Raw genomic sequence first — 18,464 nt, 5'->3', positions numbered from 1 at the left:
TAGGCTATGTATGTAGCAGAGAGTGAGCACCAAGAGCTGCTGGATTTCTGATCATATGCAACCTCTACTTGGAAGACTGTCAACAGTATATACCTAACTTAGTGTGGCGCATTCACCTCCATCTAAACCATTAAATCAGGGTTGTTAAACTCACTCAGCGCTGTGGTCCAGATTAGTGACACAGGGCCAGTCTGCAAGCTGGATCAGGCCCAAGGAGCCCCTTCCCCCTCTCCCAGTATACCTGATCCAGTTGCTACTTCAGGAAGTCTGAGACCCACACTGCATGGGAACAGATCCTAGGACAGCCAGAACAGACACTGCATGCAGTGCAGCTGTGCTATATGCAGTGGCCACCCTAGCAGCTCCAGGACTGCACTGCATCTGGCACCCATTCCAGCTGATTTGGGATGCATACTGCACATGGCATTTATGAAGGCCACATGCAGCATGGGCCCCGGACTGGCTAGAGCAGGCACCATGCACAGCACACACCCCACAGCAAGTAGTGCAGTCCAGCTGGGGCAACCACCATGTGCAGAGCAGCAGCTGTTCTGGCCAGACTGTGCTACATGCAGGGTACTGTGCTCATTCTAGCTGCTCCATTATCTGTGCTGCAGTGCAGGTCTCAGACCAGCTGGGACAGCCACCAGTTCAGGTATGCTGTGGGAAGGGAATGAGCAAGGGGAAAGGGAGAGGGAAGGAAGGCGGTATGTAGGCCAGATCTGGCCCATTGGCCAGCCCCACACCCCAGGCATGGCGTGTAGGTCTGATCACACCCAGGGGCAGCACTGGGGTGGAGGAGGTGGATAATGGGACCCTCATATGTTTGGCTCCCCTGCACTTAGTATAAGCTTGGCAGGATTCGATTTTTAAAACCTGATTTCACCTCACATTTCACAGACACGTTAAAAAGTATTTTCATCGTTAACAATTCAAAAGGGGAAAAACAGAAGGGAGTCACTGGCCAGAATATAGAAGGCCAGTCTTTGTAAAGTGGAAAGTTGCGGGGGGTAGGAAATGTACCTAATTACTTGTCAATTAAGCAGTTTGCTGCTTGTTGGGGGGCATGGGAGGAAGATAAGAAGATAGTTAAACCCCTATGTAAAGCTCAAAATGGGGAGGAAAGTATTTGTGCTGGACCAGAAGAAACAGCCATGGAGCAAGACATTTGAAGCAGAAGGAATCTCTGATGCCCAAGTGAGATTCCCCAGTTCTCTGCAACTGCATTCAAACTGTAAAAAGAGGCAGAGTAGGCTACTGCTGAGACTGGTACGTAGAGAGAAAGACTTGTTGGAAAGGATACAAGTTTTGGTGTTTTCTTGGCCTTCTCATTGTTTTGGGGGGGGGGGGGGGGGGGGGGGGAAGGAAAGGTGTCGTGCCAAGGGGCAGAAGAGCTTTATGTTGTTAATTAAAAAACAAACAAACAAACAAAAACAACACACCAAAATAAATGCTTAAAAACAAAAACATGTTTAGCTGTTGAAAAATCATTAAAAAATAAAAATCAAATTCTGCCAAGCCTAATATTATTAACATCCAAATCTTACTCAGAATGAAAAGGACATAAAAAAGCAAAATAAAACTGGATAAAAGGAAAGCAAGTAAGGTTGCCATAATGACAAACAGTCCCACAGACAAAAGTTGGCAGTGCAATGCCTGGGCAATCAGTTCCTCTGCATTTACTAAATCACTTCATTTGCCTAAGTCTGCACAACAAGTTCCATTGGTACCTAAAATTCAGGAATTTAAAGTCAAATTCCACATATTAATCTCAGAAATTAGAAGACTATATGCACCCAATATACTATGTCAAGTATAGAAACAACGTATTTTGTTCCTTCGTAACATGATCATACTTTGAAAAGTAACTGAGAAAATAGTCCTTCCTGGGTACACAGCTTTGCTCTTTGTTTATTAGTCGTAGCTGCCAATTTTAGTGGCAAAAAAGAGACTCTCCTGATTTTCATTCCTGTTAGTTTTACAGGCAAGAAAGCAAAAAACAAAGCGTGACCTCCGAAACCTTCTTCCTCTGATGCATCAGAATTATTTGATGAACCTGTCTGCACACTTAAATGCCCAAGTTGCCCTTAAGAATGGTCATTACTCAAAATGATGGGTAAAAATGGAAAAAAAAAACACCCCAGTTTGAATTCATTTCTTAACCCAGTGCTGTAGTTATAGGTGGACCAGCAGCTAGATTATGATGGAGGGAACTCATTTGAATTGCTTAAGTAAGTTACCAAGAGCCTATGACATGAGCAGCAGAAGCATTGTGAGATGATACTTACCCAAAAACAAAATAAGAGCTATTGGAAGAAGTCCAAGGAACCAGTTAACTCATTATTGTAGAACATCCTAAGGGCCAAATTTTCAAATATATCTAGTCAACTAACAGTCCAGATACACAGAAAATTCCACTAAGCACTTAATCATAAGCATCTAACTCCTGGTGGAAAGTCTAGACAGTTTGAGGAAGATAACTGGTTAGGAAATTCAGCTACTCTCCTCTGACATACAGGAGCAGAATCCATATCCCTGGGGTTCAGGTAACAAACAAGAAAGTAGTAGGTGGAACAACAATTCCCATGCAGGAAGTGGATAGACGGAGCAAGGATGCTTCGACAGGGGAAAAAAAAAAAAAAGAAAAGGTTTTATTAGATGTCTGTGGCTAGACAACATAGTATCCATTGTAAAATACCTGTTTGGTCCCCAAGAGGCTCTAGTCCAGAAAGAGGGGCTCAAGACAGTGACAGGCAAAGTCAGCCAGTACATTTTGATTATCAATTTTCACCAGTTGAAGACACACCCTTCTACCAGATCTTCACCTTGTGCCCTGTGGCCATTCCCCACAATGCACTCTCAGGACTTCTGATAAATTTTGCTTCTCAGAGGTGGCTAGACCAAGTGCCACAGATAAAAATGGCTGACAGGATCTGGGAAGCAACTAACTTTTGGAAAGAAGCGTGAAAGTTCCCTAAACATACGGAACTTCTACATATGGTTTAACCCAGCCAGTAAGATCCATCAAAGGAAAGCTATTAACATTTTCCAGTCTAGAGAGGTAGTTAACTGTGTTAGTCTGAAGTCAGGAAGAAGGAAGGGCAGAGTGGTATCTTAGGGAATTTTTACACGTGCTCTGGGATGCAGCACCAGGTGCTTTAATTAGCAAGCTGTGCCAGTTAAAAAAGTGCCCACGCATCAGGTGCATCTATGTCCCCAAACTGAAAAAATGGTGGCAGGGCGCTTTGAACTAAAGCTCACTGAATGTGTTTTATTTCAAAGTGCCCTACCACCATCTTTTCAGCGTGGGGATGGTGATACACATGACAGAGAAGGCTGCCAGAGCGCATTAAATTTTCATGTTCCAACAGACTCGGGTAATCAAGTTTACTCCAACGTGCTGGAATTTCTAGCATGTCAGAGCAGGCTCCCTGCGCATCTATAGGAGCCCTTGGGAGCCAGCAGGAAAAAGGAACAGATGGCAGTACCCATCATCTTGTCACTCTCAATGCCAAATAACTGTACTTCTACTCCAAAGAGCAGAACGTACCCTGAGCTTTAGACCACCTCTCAGCCATCAGGTATTTTATTCTCACCAAGTGAGCCAAAAGTGTGAAGACAGAATTGGAAGCAAAGCCACTTTTCTCTAGGGCTGCTAAGATGTGTCCTTTTAAGGGCAGCTTATGGGAACAGAACGATCTCTTGCAACTTCCATGTTACTCCCCACAGTCTGGAATGCACTGCAGGTAGGGAACTGGGGATTGTAGAAGGGAATCTTGTCCTGACGAGTGCTTGAAGGGAGGGGCTGGAAATAGAATATGCATATGATGAAAGCTATCACTCTCCAGAGTCCCTTGAGAAATGTGCCCTGCACAGCAGACAGTTGGACAATTGTGGGGAAGGAAATGCAGTTTAGGGTGCAGTTGTGTCAGGGGTGTGCCTCAAATCAGTGCACAGCTTTGGCACGTGTGGTGTGACACTTCATACACAGCACATGCCCATCCAGCGGAAAGCAACCTCTCTCATCTGCCTCAATAGACAGAGGCTTCCCGCAGTCCTGAGGGAAGAAGAGGACAACATAATGGTCAGTGACAGCTAACATGAAAGTGGATACAGTTCACTGAACACCCAGAGCAGGGGGAGCGGGAAAAGTGGTAGAAACCTTATCACCTCACACTTGTAGCACTTCATGTGGAAGTTTTTCTCCAGTGCCACCACACGGACAGTCTCATCCTTCCCAGGCTCTGGCATGATGGGCTCAGCACAAACCGAGCAGCGGGGGGCATACTTTCTACAATACACAGGAAAGGAGAGAAGACACTCACAACTCCAGAATTCAATGAAGAAGTTATGGGACAGCCTTCCCACCAGGGACTTAGCTGAACAAAGAGTGCAAGAAATAAAAGCGAGGAGTCCGGGTGCCCTTCGGCAAGGCCAGGTACATCAGGTGGCAGCGAAGGTAGCTTTCCTTCCTTTGGAAATAATGACTACATGTGCAGTCTCCTACCTACCTATGGTAGTCATCCACACAATGGGGCTGATTGGCCTGGTCCACAATGAAAGAAGTGCCCTCAAGAGTGCAGTGGCACACCACACAAGTGAAGCACTGAGGATGATAAGCATTGCCTGTGGCCTTCAGCATCCGGTCTGTAATAGTCTGTTTGCAGACACTACACTTCTCCAGGGTGCCCTGGGGAAAAGGAAAGGTGATTCAAGACAGGATCAGCCCAGCCCAACAGTACTGCTACAGGAGTGGCAAAATAGACAGACAAGGCAACCTCTCCTTAAGCAGCCAAGTGCAACAGTGGGAGCAGCCCAGACAGAGGCCAAGCTCACCACTACCAGACCTCCTGACCACTCCTTCCTGCCTATATGGAGCCCCACCCTGATCTGCCATCCCAGGAGTCACTCACAGCATAGCACTCCTCACAGAAGGGTTTCTCATCCACATTGTAGAACTGTTGCCCCTGCAGCTGCTTCTCACACTTGAAGCAGGTGAAGCACTCAACATGGAAGAGGCAGTCCAAGGCACGCACAGCTGGCTGAGTTCGTGACAGGGGCTTCTGACAAAAACCACAGAGCTCTGCTAAGGGGAAGAAGAGGGTGAGAGAGGAAATAACTGCTGTCACCCCAGGTACTCCACTGGGGAAACATGCATACACACACACCTACCAGAAGTTGAAGCTTCCACCTGCGGAGACTGCTCCATGTCCTTCATGAGCTTCTGTGTCAGCATCTCTAGCTCTTCTACCTCCTTCATGGTCAACAAGGAGTTACCCCTGGGAGATTCAGAGCCAGTACCTCCAGGGATTCTTGGCTGTGGGAAGAAAGGAAATATTCAACCCTTGACAGCATGTACAGGTAGGTGAGGAGCCCCTTTGTTCTTGCCCTTCACAGTAACTCTAGGGAATAACCCCCCCACACCTTTTGCCTATTTATCTCCCCCCTCGGGTGAACAAGTGAAGTCCTTTCCACAGCCCTTGCCTGGCCATTCCTGTTCAATAAATCACAATGAATTTCCTCTGCCATCCTTCCCCCTCCCACTCCCAGGGATACTCTTTCTGCTATAAGCCATGTGGAATGTAGCACTCCTCTCCTTACCTTGTCACAGACAGTAGGCGGCTGTCCTGTGGGACGCAGCTTCTCCTGTACTGGGGGTTTCTCCCGTTGCTGGGCATAGGCAAAAGTAGGGGGCTGTGGCCTTGGAGCTGAAACCCCAGCTGAAGGGGCTGTAAATCGGGTCTGGCCAGGAACAGTAGCATTAAATCTCATGGAGCTAGGGGGAACACCTGGAGCACTAGCACTTGGTTTGGATCCAAGTTTGGGGGAGCTTACAGTGGGTGATGGGTTGAATTTAGGAGCAGGGTGGGCTGGTAAAGGAGGAGCAACTGGAGCTGGCACTTGTGGCTCTGTGGCTGGGGATTTTCTGCACTGCACTGGTGCTGCCCAAGGGGTTGAAGCTGGGGCCACATCCACCCCAGGAGGTTTAGGTGTGAAGCCTCCACTGGGTTTTGGTGTGATCTTGGGGGGGAAAGAAGCAGGAACTGGAGGATCTTTCACTGCAGACATAGTTTCCACATGGCTTTTAAGAGCAGGTGTTCTCAGGGGAACTGTAGATCCAGGAGATGCCTACAAAAGGGAAGAGTGGTGGGGGAGGAGGAGAGAAAGAGACAGCATGTCATGCTAGCAGTTGTCTACCATGCTTTAGGGGGTGGGGGGTGGGAGAGAAAGAAGAAAAAAAGAGAGAGCACACACACCACACCCTCAGCATGAAGCACACAGGAAACTGCCTCAGGAAGAGAAGAAGTGGCAATCCCAGATCTCATAAACACAAAAAATAATCCATTCCCTCAGACTGCTGGGGGATAAAACAAAACACACCCCCCCCCCCCCCCCCACCAGAAGGCTAGAAGAACCCTTCTTTCCTCTGTACTCCAACCCCCACCTCTTCTATCCAGAGGTTCTGACAACCTTGTTGTAGAACTTATGTTTTTTTTCCCCTTCTCTATGCATCCTCCCCCTACAGTTGGGTTAGCTACTTCCAACTAAGACAATATTCATTCAGCCTCCCATTTATACTGCAAATCAAATCAACCGGCCACCCCTTCCCTTCACACCTGATCCATTCAATTCAGTGCACCATGGTGCAGCTCACCCGGGATTTGAAAGGGTCATTCTTCTCCATGTCATCCAACATTGAGGACAGAGAGTCAATCTCCAGATCTATGCTGCTCACTTTCCCACGTACCTGGGCCACCAATCATGCAGAAGGAAGGAACAACAGAGTATATTGCAGGGACCACCCCAACATGAAGTGCCACAGCCCTAGGTGTATCCCCTCCCCTGCTATCTGCTGCAGTGGAATTGTGGGACTGGGCTCATGGAACAAAACTGAAGCTGGTTTAGGGTATGCAGGGAGGTTCAGGTGATAGATGGGGACTAGGCACATGGTCTCCAAGCACTGTGATCAGTGAGGAGTACACATTCCGGGTATATTGCTCCATAGCATGTTTGCAAGTCATGCCTTCCCCAGGAGCAGAGCACTCTGTTCTCTCTCCCAGTATTTGCAGTGACAGAGCTCTGGACCCCTCCCACTTTCTGCATCTTCCCACTGCTGAACTCTGCACACACAGAAAAGCTGTCCCAATAGTAGGCAATACTGTCTTTTAACCCACATGCTCAGACCAAAGCAAGGAACTGAACTGGCCCAACTAAAACCACTGACCAGCTGTGGTTCTGCTCACCTGTGGGATGGACACTCCAGTCCCAAGGCCCTCAGCCATGGGTGGAGGAGGAGAAGGAAAAACCTCCTCTGGGGCTGGGGGGAATGGTTCTTCAAAGGGTGGTGGTGGAGGGAGAAAAGTACTGTTTGGAGAGAGTGCCATCTCCTCTCCCAGAGGGGGTGGGGGTGGCAGCGGCAATTCTGCAGTGAAAAAGAAAAGGAGAAGGTTTTGGTTCTCTTCTGCACTTCTCCAGTACCACTCATAAGAGCAACCAGAGTACTCTCCAGACCAGGAGTGATAATGCTTTCCAAGCTACAGTCCTTAACCCCCCCCACAACAGACATGCCATGACACAGGGACTGTTCCCCTGCTCCCCACTCACAGCCTTGAAACAACCACTACAAATTGCTCACCTAGGAGAGGATGCAAAACAGCATGCGTACAAGCCAATGCAATTGGCATCTTATTTTTTATTTGCCAAGAGAGGGAGTCATGTGGAGCCAAGAAGAAAAGAACAAGCCAGAGTACACAACTCGGAGATGCCTTCTAGAATGGAGGGGTTTCTTAATTCTAGTCTGGGCCCTTGCTCCTAATGAATCTGAAGCATTCCCAGTGCGGTTTTATGTCCAAAGAATATTAAATGGAAGGTACAATAGGCCAGCTTCAAGAGGTGATCTGGTATGGCAAGGTGGTTAGAACATTTTGCTAAGAAATAAAAGATGCCTGCCCAGCATGATCTGAATCTGCATTTCCCAACTTTAGCCTCTGTCCCCCCCCCCCAAAAAACAAACAACGAAGAGAAAAATTGGAGAAAAGTCCACATAGCTGTCTGAACTGGAGTGGGGGGAAAAAAGTCTCAGAAAACTGTTGTTCAATCTTAATTCTTAATTAGAATGTGCCATTACAGGTGCCTCACCATAAGGTGTCAGGGGAGCCGATAACAGTCCACACTGTATAAAGGGATAGAGATAAAACTGACTACAGTGCATCACAGCCTGTACACTACTGTAACTTGCACCAGCAGAGAGTTGATCCCAGTATTCTGAGGGGTAATGCCAGAATACAATAATTCACTGGTGCAGAGCTGTACATAATTTGTATGCACTGTACTTGCACTAGTGTAAAGGCAGGCTTCACCAATGTCAGTGTGCTGCATGACGGCACATTTCAGAGGAGTGAAAACAAACACAACAGAGCTAAGTAGATGAAGCAACACCATTGCAGTGCCAGGACTTTGTGTTTAGGAGGCGGTGAATTACTGTAATGCACTTGAAATTACTCTTCATACCAAGGAAGTATGGTGCAATGGCAGAAAGTTAGAGAGACCATGAGGGGGAAGAGTTTGCACAAGCCACTGAGTAGGAGAGGAATGAAACCCGCTCCCCCCTCTCTCAGCAGCCTAGAAGGAGAAACTGTGTATGTGGTGGGGAATTCTAACTAGCAATAGGCTCTGATCTCAGGTCACAAATGGTGGGGGAAAATAAATAAAGTAAATCAAGAAAATGCTACAGAGACTCAATGTATTCCTACATCCTGTATCTCTGACAACCCTAAGATGAACTCCCCAGATTCTATGCATGAAAGATGCATACATTTGTTATAATGTTCCATATATAGAACCTAATTATTGGAGGGTTGCTCCATGCCAGTGGACTCCAATTCCATTCCAACCTGAGGCAGTGAGCCCAGCCCCGGCCCAGCCCCTGTAGCAGCTGTCTGGACTACATGCTGCATGCCACCACAGCAGTGCTGGGTTGGGGCTGTGTTCAGAAGAACCTGCCAGTACAGAGCAAGGCTAAGGGCAGGGGAGGGAGAGGGGCAAGCAGGACAGCAAAGGCTGTGTGGGAGGGTGGTGGGGAGAAAGACTATAGGAGGGGAGATGGCAGGGTGCAGAGGTGGCGAGCAGCAGCTGCAGCTATGGCTATGGCCCTGACCCCATGTAGGGGCAGGAGCCCAAGCCACAGCAGCAGCCTGCCTCTTCACTACCCTCATAGCTGATTCTATGATAAGTGACACCCCCCACCCCATGTTAAAGGCAGGGAAAGATACCTAGTCTAACAATCAAGTAAATATAGTACTTGAATACTAGAATATGGTAAATATGGTACAGAGTACTAGTGAGGAGGCACAATCATTATCTCCCCCCTACCCCTACCTTTTCTATTGGGAACACCATGCTATGCATCTTAAGATCAGAGCGATGAGAAACATTTCCCTTGCCCCCGGCAATTACATCCCCTCCTTCACCACATTCTGGTATTGTACTACTCGCCCCAATGCTAGCACTCTTCATTTTTTGGTTCAGCCCTACACGAGGCGCATTTGAGTTCTCAATGTACATTGCACCCTCACATGTGGATAACATGTCACAGACTTCACATACCTTCAGCAAGCTCAGGTGTAGAAGCTGGTGGGATCTCCCCCACCTTCCCTATTTGGGCACGTTGTGCACCAGCCCCAGGAGGCTGTGGCAGAGGTGACTCAGAAGGACCAACAGGTACAGCTCCCCCATCTTTGAAGGGGTTCACTTTAGGTTTGGGAGCAACCACAGGAGCAAACTTCTTTTGAGGGTTGTAGAAGGTAGGGGTAGAAATATTGATGCTGACTGTAGAGGTCATACGAGTTCCTGGGGGACCTGGTGAAGCCATCTTGTTAATGGCTATTCAGCACCTGTGCGAAGAAGGCAAGAACAAGAGGCACAAGATGTCAGACATGAGACTGTAAAAAAGAAATGCAAAGGAATTTGAGGAATGCACAGTAGGAAGCCAACAGGAATAAGGGTTGTGTGTGTACACATATAGGTTCTACAGAGGCATTAATAAACCTTGGGGTACCCCTTAGGATTGGAACACAGCAAAAAAATAAAACTCTTAAATGAAAAAAAAAAAAAAAAAAAAAAAGTGCCCAAAATGAACATGACCCCAACGATCTAATTTACTATCTTCACTCAGGGATGGTATAAGGCAAAGATAACTATCCAAAGCAAGTGACATCCCCTACACCTCTTCCAGTACAGAGAAACCTTTAACCCAGTGGCTGTCAACTGGGGGTATGTGTACCCCTAGGGATACTTAAAAAGGTCATGGGGGGTACGCAGACCTAATGTGGCCGATGAATGCTGCCTGCGTGCGCACAGCTGCAGCACAGCATGCAGGAAGCCAGGTGTTGGAAGGCTGGGACAGGGGCTGCATAGCCAGCATCCCATCCCACCTCACATGCAGATCCAGGGGCACATGCTCCACCATGCCATCCTGGGGTGCATGCAGTAGTGGGAGCCACCCTTCCCCTCCCTGGACAAGCCAGCTCATCCAGGGGAGGGGACAGGTCCCACTGCTGCAAGTGTCCCAGGAGGCATATGTCGTGGGATCTGTGTGCAGGCTGGGGCTCTTCCCAGAAGGGGCTGGGTTGGGCTGTGCTCTGAGCCAGGTGGCAGCAGCGCTGGGAAGGGGCTATGGGGTGGCTGCAGCCCTCTTCCAGACTTCGCCATAGCCACCCCAACCCTCCTCCCAGTGCTACCACCACCTGCCCCGAGTGCAGCGCAGCCCAACCCCTTGCTGAGAAGAGCCCAGTGCAAAACCCAGCCCGCAGTGGCAACCTGCCTTGCATGCAGATCCAGAGGCACACAGCCCACCCCCCACACAGCTGAGTCCTACATCCTGTCCAGGCAGTCCCTGCCCCAGCCCCATTCCCTCCCCACCACTGGGCCAGCCCACCCCGAGCACAGATCCAGGGGCACACGCACCCATGACCTCCCAGGGTGCGTGCACTGGTGGGAGCCACCCCCACTTTCTGCGCTGCCTGGACAACCCACGGCTCCGTCCGGCACTCTGCCCCAGCTGTGCAGTCCCAGCCCCACTTCCTCCCTCACTGTGGGGGCCTCGGTCTGCCCCCCTCCCCCTTAAAAACAAGGAAAAAAAAAAATATATGAGGGTACATGAGCTGGAACTTTGGGAGAAAAGGGGTACACTTGTTAAAAAAAAGGTTGAAAACCACTGCTTTAACCCTTTGCTGAATGGCATGAATAAAGATATAGTATTTACAAATCTAAATGGCAGGAAAAAAACCCAGGAGAACAGAGTTCTTGGAGATGCCAACCTTCTGCAGAGGGGCCAGCAGCCCCTTGAAACAGCAATATTTGCATACCCCAAATCACAATGCTATCCATTTCTTCCTGTATCTTTTCTAGACAGAATACCTACCTCCCTGTCATCACAACCCCACCCCCAAAACTTTTACCTCTAGGCCCAGTTTTCTTCAGACAGCTAACAAAGCACAGACAGCTGCAACGCAAGAACAGAAGAAAGCCTAGGGGATTTCACAGCATAACACATTCCTCAGACAAGGTCTCCGTCTTGCTCTCCTGCTCTGATGGTTTTGCTGTCCCTGTCACTGCGGTAATAGATAAGAGCTCTTAAAGCATCCTCACTAGCTGCAACAACAGGCAGCCTGTCCCGCCTCCTCCCTTTCCTACAGGAAGTGACTTCTTGATCTAGCCAGCTCCACTGACACACTCTTAGAGTCACTCCCTCCCAGCCCCTGCTGCACAGATGTTGTACTAAAGCCAGCCCATTCCACTTCTGACCTAGCCTCAGGGTGCAGCAAAGTACAGTGCTGCCAAAGCCTCAGGGTGCAGCAGAATACAGTGCTGCCAAAATAACCTCTTTTGTTCCACTATATGCTCACAGTTATGCCAATGCTAATGTGGCATGTGGCTTACCTCAGTCAGCTAGACCAGTGTTTCCCAACCAGTGTGCCGCAGCACAAAAGTGTGCCATCAGAAATGAACAGGTGTGCTGCAGAATTTTGCCATGGCAATGAGCTATAAAGATGGGGAATGCCTCAACAGGTGTGCCACAGAAAATTGTTATTAATGTAAGTGTGCCTTGGGCTGGAAAAGGCTGGGAAACACCAAGCTAGACATACCCACTGCTGGTATAGGAACTCAGGTCTTTAAGGGGGGGGGGGGGAAGGGAAGGGCACAGAATCTCTTCAGAAATAAAAAACTTTCCCCTTAATCTTTCCCCATCTTTCCATGAATTAATTTATCTTTAAGATATTTCCAAACTCAGCATAATCAGTACTGGAGATCCTATGATAAGACTGCCAATTTCTAAAAAACTTCTCATCCTGTTATTCAGCCCATAGATCTCGCCTGCACTAAAAGTCTGCAGTGCCAGCAGCTCCAAGTTCCACCAGTATGGCCTTAACATCAGTACGGCCTAGTACCCACATACAGTAATACTCCCAGTGGTGCGCAGGCAAGCATACTACCAACCTTCAAAGTCAGTTAGCTTTGGATAAAGCACTGCTTGGACAGTGTTCCTCAACAATACCAGCCCTTTTTCAGTCAGCATGGGCAATAAGTGCAGCTATAAAACAGTCCTGATGCTGAAAGCAATCCTCAGCATTGCTGTCCCACTGATCATCCATTACTGATGAAGCCTGTATAGGTGGCCAGAAGTTAATGATGTGCCCAAAGTTTCCAAACTGTGGAGATGCCATGGAGGTGGGAAAAAAAGGGGGCGCCCCAGGGGAGGACAAGGAGCAGGCCATAAACTGTTAGAGCAGTAGCTCCCAACCTCAGATCGCAACCCAAATGAGGGTTGCGGGGGGCAATGCCAGCAGCGCTGCACACAAAAGACGAGCTGTGCCGGGAGCTCCCCTGCCCTCAGGGCGCCGCTGCTGCACCCTGCTCCCAGCAGTGGGTCACAGCAAAAAAAAGTTGAGAACCACTGCATTAAAGGATGGTTTCAGGCTGGATGTAAAGAATTTCTTTATGGTAAGGGTGACCAGAATCTGGAATAGACTTCCCAAGGGGGTGGTACAGTCCCCAACCTTGGAAATCTTCAAAAGGAGGCTGGACAGACACTATGCTAGGATCATTTTTCTCAGCAGTTCTCCTGCCCAGAACAGGAAGGTTGGACTCAATGATCTCTCAAGGTCCCTTCCAGACCTTAATTTCTATGATTCCATGATTTTGAAGTTTGCCCTTGCACTCAGAAATTAGGGGTGCGCCAATAAAGATCTTTTGGGCAGATACCAACGGTCAATTAAGTGAGCCATATCTGCTGATATTGATCTGATTGCCGATATGCAAGCCAGGCAGTGTGGAGAGCAGCATCCAACTGGTAAGTCTATTAGGGGAAGGGCAGATTGAGGCCCCCTGTGGTGAGGGAGGGAATGGGGCTGAGGCAAGGGAAGGGAAGGGGCAGGGTGCAGGACGGAGCCGTGAGCAGCTTGTCCAGGGGGTGTGGAGGCCAGCTCCCACCGCTGTGCACACCCCTGGAGGAGGCACAGGGGGCACATGCCCACCGGATCTGTGCACAGGGCAAAGGCAGGCTGAGGCCGGGGCGGTGCTGGGCTCTTCCCAGCAGGGGGGTTGGGCTGGGACTGTGTCTGGGCTGAGCGGCAGCAGCACTGGGAGAAGGAGTTACCACTGGGAAGCTATGGTGAATTTTAGGGTGACTGTAGCTGTCCTGGCTGGGCAGTACCTGCACCAGCCCCACTCCCCCCAACCCCCTTCCAACAGACTTACCAGTCAGACACTGTGCTCCAAATTGCCAGGCTGCACTCCTGGCCATATGCATACTGTGGCTGTGCACATGCATGCAGTATTTAAATCGGCAACATTAATTGGCCACATCAGTCGAAAAAAGCCGACTGTCAATTTTCCTTTTATCAGTGCCTATATGATATGAACTGATATATCAGTGCACCTCTATCAAAAATGTGTCTCATTCCCTCATCCTCACCCATTCTCCTCCAGTGATGGAACTATTTCTATCTGGATAATTGCTTCTTTCTACAGTCATTAGTTACTAAAACCCAAGACCCATTTCACCCAGTATCAGACATTGGCACTATTAAAGTTTCTCAGAGTCCTGCAGAATACCTCCATATATCTGAATGAATATTATGGTCAGCTAGTGCAAATCTCCTGTATAAGCAAACAAATCGCAGACCCCACCCAATGATTCTTTCAGACGTATGTATGTATTCTAACTCCAGCAAACATCCTCTTTCTGAAAGATTCAGAGTACTAAGGGCACTGCTTTTCCAACACTTTGGAGTCTGCTGTTGAAAAGAGAGGGGGAAAAAATTATACTCTACCCTCCCACACTCCCTCTACATAAGCCGATCCTGGAAACAAGTATCCCCTGACCGAGCTGCCTCATTTCTCTCGGTTGTGCTTATATGAAAAGGGAGAAAATGCGCAGGACAGGATCTTCAATGGCAGACTTGAGAGCACTGAAGAGCAGACGTATCCTACAGAGACCTTAATTGATTAATATAGATCTTAAGTGATGGATAGAGATCTCAATCTCATCTACAGTCTAGGCAAGTCACTGGAGCTTATTTTGCTTTTGCTAGGTTAAGGAAAGACCCATTACCATTACAATCTTATCTTGCCAGGTAGAAACTTACAGGCCATGAGTCAGTCACTGCCAGATTGTACTTGCACACCATCATGGGGACAGTCTCCACAGAAAGGATTCTGGGACATTGGCTGCTTCATGCAGACACTTGGATTAATTACCTGCAGCGGTCCCGTTCTCCCATATACCCAAGCAGCTCCTTTCCCTACACGTTCTACTTAGATCAAAGCTTCTCTCTATTCACAGCAGCTGCCTTTGCCTGTCCTAAATGTTACTTAACGTGATCTTTCCCGTCTGTTCAGCCACCACCCTATTTGTCAGAGGAAAGTTAAAAAAGAAAAATGGGGCAGCCAAGGGACAGCTTTCCCCAATAACTTGCAATACAGCTGCTTGCTGTTTTGCCCCCTTGTCCAGTTCTACTGGTACTCAATTCCGAGCTGCAGCTCCCCTGAACACACAATCCAGTTCAGGCAGGTCTGCTATCCATGCATATAAACGGACAAAAAGGTTGTGTCAGCAGCAGAGGCCCGATCCTAAATCATCGTGCTGCCCTGCTATTAGCAGCAATATTCAGGAAGCCCAGCGGAAGTGTAGAGGAAGGCATCACCAAAGCCCCAGGCAAAGGCTACCTTCCCACCCGCAATGTCTTCTCCACACACCTGGAACACAAACTGCTGTCTGTCCTGCTGGCCACAGATGCATCTCATACACAGAAGCAACCCAGTTTAAGGAAGGCGCTCACATTTGTGAACAAACCAATCCTCAAGTACAATAAAACCTTGGACTTGAAACCTTGCAAACACCTGAACTTCGCAAGCCGGTCTCCACGCTCCCCCATGCTCGCACGGGGAGGAGGTCCCCCGTGCCCTCCTAGTTACTTTTTTCCTTCCACGAAGGGAAGGGCATCTCAGCTTTAAGTCAGGCAAGGGCGACACACCATCCAGTAACCTATTTCGCGATTTAACTCTCGGCTCTGCATGCAGTCACCCGCTTCCTCCAAGTGCAAAGCAGCACAGGGGAAGTGCCCCTACAAAGGCGAAGTGAAAGGATCAGCTGGAAGCAGCGCCACATTCACTTCACCCCCCACTTTTCGCGGGTCACTCCTGCAAAAAATAAATAGCTTCGCTGGCAAAAGAGAAGAAAGTCTCGACAACAGCCACAAACCCTTCCGCGCACCCGCTGCAGGCCAGCGCCCGGCCCGCGGAGGGGAGGGGGCCAGGCAGGCCCGGAGTCACGCTGCCACGCGTGTGGGAGCGGGTCAGGCGCGGGGGGCTCCGGGACAGAAAGGAGGAGCCGCTTCCCGGGCCCGAGCTCGCCTCACGGGATGCGGGGCCGGGCGGGGGGGGCTCACCTCCGCTCCGCGCCGACGCCTCAGAGCCCCCGCCCGCGGGGACCAGCTCCTGTCCGCCGCGGCTCGACTCGGCTCGGCTCCCTGCCCGGGCCCGCGTCTGCGCTGCGAGGGGAGGGAAGGGGAGGATGTGGCCGGGTGGGGAGCGGAGCAGCCCGATCACTTCCTCGCAGGCGGCGAGAAGGCCTCGCCCAGCCCGCGCTGTTTGCCCATAAAAGGAGCGCGAGGCTGCGCGGGCAGCTGAGCTCACTCACCGGGGAATGTGGCAATGAGGTAACGGGGCGGGCGGGGGGCGCGGAGAAGCCGTAGCTGGCTGGCGGCGGTCATCCCTCCAGGCTGCGCCCCCAGCCCCGCCCTCGACTCCTCCCGAGGAGAAGGAGGCGCCCTCCCGTCCGCTCTTCTCTTCTTCTCTTCTCTTCTCTTCAGGGCCTGGAAACTGAACGTCTTGTAGCCTCTCTTCTTTCCTTGCCCAGCCCCAGATGCTGTGTTTTACCAGAGCCGCCCCATTGTGACTCGCCCTGCATATGCCCATCCGTTCCTGGGTCAGTCACTGCTTCTCTCTCCTCCCCCTTGATCCCATGCCTGCTTTTCCCTTGTATCCGCCTAGTCCTCAATGCTTCCCCTCTGCCACTCCTGCTGGCTGGCGACTTCGTAGGCCGTGGAACGGGGTGGGCTACCTGGGCCTGGCACGGCCAACTTGTATCACGTTAATTTTTATCCGTGGCGACGCATTGGGAGTGCATGTGCACCCCCTGAGAGCGCTGCTGCACCCCCTGACAGGCTGTGCTCCCCGCTTAAGCGATGGGCAGGCGGGAGCGCCAGTGCCCACCCTGCAAGCACTAGTGGGAGAGCAGGAGCACTCGCTGTAGCGCCGTGGCTGCTTCTGGGAGCCCTGCAGCTACTTCCCGGTCAGTGAGTTTTGCCATGGGGGGACTCCTCCCCCCCCAGTCCACAAGATTGCCTGCAGGGGAACCCCTGGTTGTGGGGGGGGGCACGTGCCCCCTCCCCCCCCAGCTAAGGTGACACCAGTCGCCCATGACTTATATAACCCACAGATGCACAATTGTCATTCCAATTAAAACTGTATAGCTATTTTTTTAACTGCGTAGCTAGCTAAATTAACATGCTAAAAGTTGGTCGGGCCATGGCCCGGGTGGCACTCCTCAGTCCGCAGCCTATGGGTGACTTTTCTAGCCACCAACGCAGCAACTTTACAGTTCTCCTGAGTCATGTCCCATCTATCCTTTTCCCCCGCCCCCTCCATGTATGAGCCAGCTGCAAGAGCATCTGACTCAGACTTTCCCAGTCCTCTCAATGTTTGTTGGTTGTTTGTTTGTTTTTTTAAACAACCCACAGCCAAGCCCACAATACTGCAAGTAAGGTATTCCTGTTGTACTCTATATGAGACATGACTCAACTATTTCAAACCTCAGCCCCCAGTAAGATCACTTTGTTTCTTGAAATGATGCTAATGCCACCTGATTTTCTATTTCAGACCTGACATCTACTGATGCTTCTCAGTCCCGATGCATAGTCACACAGAGTAAGATTCCTCCTGCTTTGCCAGTCCTATGTGACAATCTTGATCTGCAGAATCCTAAATCCACTCAAAGTGTTCCCTATTATTTTGCTGGCCAGCGGCACTCCACAGTATTTGACCCAAAAGATCTTGCCCCTACATCAAGGACCTCACAACTTAAATACCAGATCTTTGGTTTTCTTTCTTTTCTTTAAGCCACTCTTATCAAAGCACAACCTCCCTCAGTAAATTCTCTCCAAGGAATTTGAGGGAAAGTGCCAAGGGAAACTCCTTTGTTTTGCATAATCATCAGACTTTGCCCTCAGAATCTGGCCTTGATACTTGCTACTGGCTAATGGTTCTATTGTTGCCAGATTCCTAAGAAATAACTTACTAATTGTTATGCCTAGATGACTTCATTGTCCATCTGTGCTAGGGTTATTAGCCAACAGTGTAACTGCTCCAAAGTATGCTCATCATAGATCTACCTCAGTTAAGGCACACTGCTGATTGTGCCAGTTGAGACAGCAGTTTACACTAACATAGTGTGCCTGCATTAGACATTTTGTAGTGACACAGAGCACACAGGTTGGGCTGATGCAAAACAAAAGTGGAATGTTAATTTGGAGTCTACTGTTTTGAAGAGGATAGTGAGGGAGTAAGAAGTATAACTATAATAGTGAAGATAAGTCAGAACATCGAGTTCCAAATAGAAGTTGTAGAGAAGTAGGCCTGGAAGGGACCTTAAGAGGTCATCCAGTCCAGCCCCCTGCCTGAGGCAGAAAAGGTGTTGTGTCTTAAACAGATATCAGACCAGCAACCTTGGCATTATTAGCACCATGCACTAACCAGCTGAGTTAATCGGCCGCTTGCTGAGCTAATCCATTGCTCAGTGCGAACAGTTGCAGGCAGCTGTGCAAGGACATTTATAAATGTTTCTACACTAATGCCAGAAGCCTAAAAAATAAGATGGGTGAACTATAATACCTAGTATTAAA

At 49.5% G+C, this 18,464-nt stretch overlaps 1 protein-coding gene and 1 long non-coding RNA gene across 4 annotated transcripts; one reads left to right on the top strand and one right to left on the bottom strand.

Annotated features, from left to right (window-relative positions):
* Positions 1 to 2,630: 2,630 nt before the first annotated feature.
* On the bottom strand, positions 2,631 to 16,288 carry ZYX (zyxin). 3 transcript variants are annotated; one of them, XM_019500613.2, is made up of 10 exons: positions 16,202 to 16,288; positions 9,607 to 9,893; positions 7,245 to 7,423; positions 6,656 to 6,748; positions 5,602 to 6,129; positions 5,173 to 5,317; positions 4,914 to 5,086; positions 4,512 to 4,690; positions 4,171 to 4,291; positions 2,631 to 4,057 (listed from the first exon to the last, which is right to left on the bottom strand). In XM_019500613.2, the coding sequence occupies exons 2-10, from the start codon at positions 9,869 to 9,871 to the stop codon at positions 3,947 to 3,949; spliced, it is 1,794 nt and encodes a 597-aa protein (XP_019356158.1). In that variant the 5' UTR covers positions 9,872 to 9,893; positions 16,202 to 16,288; the 3' UTR covers positions 2,631 to 3,946. The 3 variants fall into 3 exon arrangements, with proteins under 3 accessions (XP_019356158.1, XP_019356151.1, XP_006268658.1); XM_019500606.2 differs by lacking the exon at positions 16,202 to 16,288 and adding an exon at positions 15,951 to 16,072; XM_006268596.4 differs by lacking the exon at positions 16,202 to 16,288 and adding an exon at positions 15,951 to 16,070 and having other exon boundaries at positions 4,914 to 5,083.
* Positions 16,289 to 16,353: 65 nt separating this feature from the next.
* Positions 16,354 to 17,865, top strand: LOC132250292 (uncharacterized). Its single transcript, XR_009461967.1, has 2 exons — positions 16,354 to 16,489; positions 17,443 to 17,865. It is a non-coding gene; the product is annotated as an uncharacterized LOC132250292 (long non-coding RNA).
* The last annotated feature ends 599 nt before the right edge of the window (positions 17,866 to 18,464 follow it).

Source organism: Alligator mississippiensis, chromosome 4 (genome assembly GCF_030867095.1).
Source record: "Alligator mississippiensis isolate rAllMis1 chromosome 4, rAllMis1, whole genome shotgun sequence".
NCBI classification, from domain to species: Eukaryota; Metazoa; Chordata; order Crocodylia; family Alligatoridae; genus Alligator; species Alligator mississippiensis.
Note: the sequence above shows the minus strand (reverse complement) of the source record. Positions and strands in the feature narration are given on the sequence as shown.

Excerpts from the sequence above, each read along its gene's own strand:
- ZYX (XM_019500613.2), bottom strand. The coding sequence starts at position 9,871 with ATGGCTTCACCAGGTCCCCCAGGAACTCGTATGACCTCTACAGTCAGC. Across the intron at positions 6,749-7,244 it reads CTGGAGTGTCCATCCCACAG|GTACGTGGGAAAGTGAGCAG; the intron begins GTGAGCAGAACC and ends TTGGTGGCCCAG. Across the intron at positions 4,691-4,913 it reads TCTGTGAGGAGTGCTATGCT|GGCACCCTGGAGAAGTGTAG; the intron begins GTGAGTGACTCC and ends CCTTTTCCCCAG.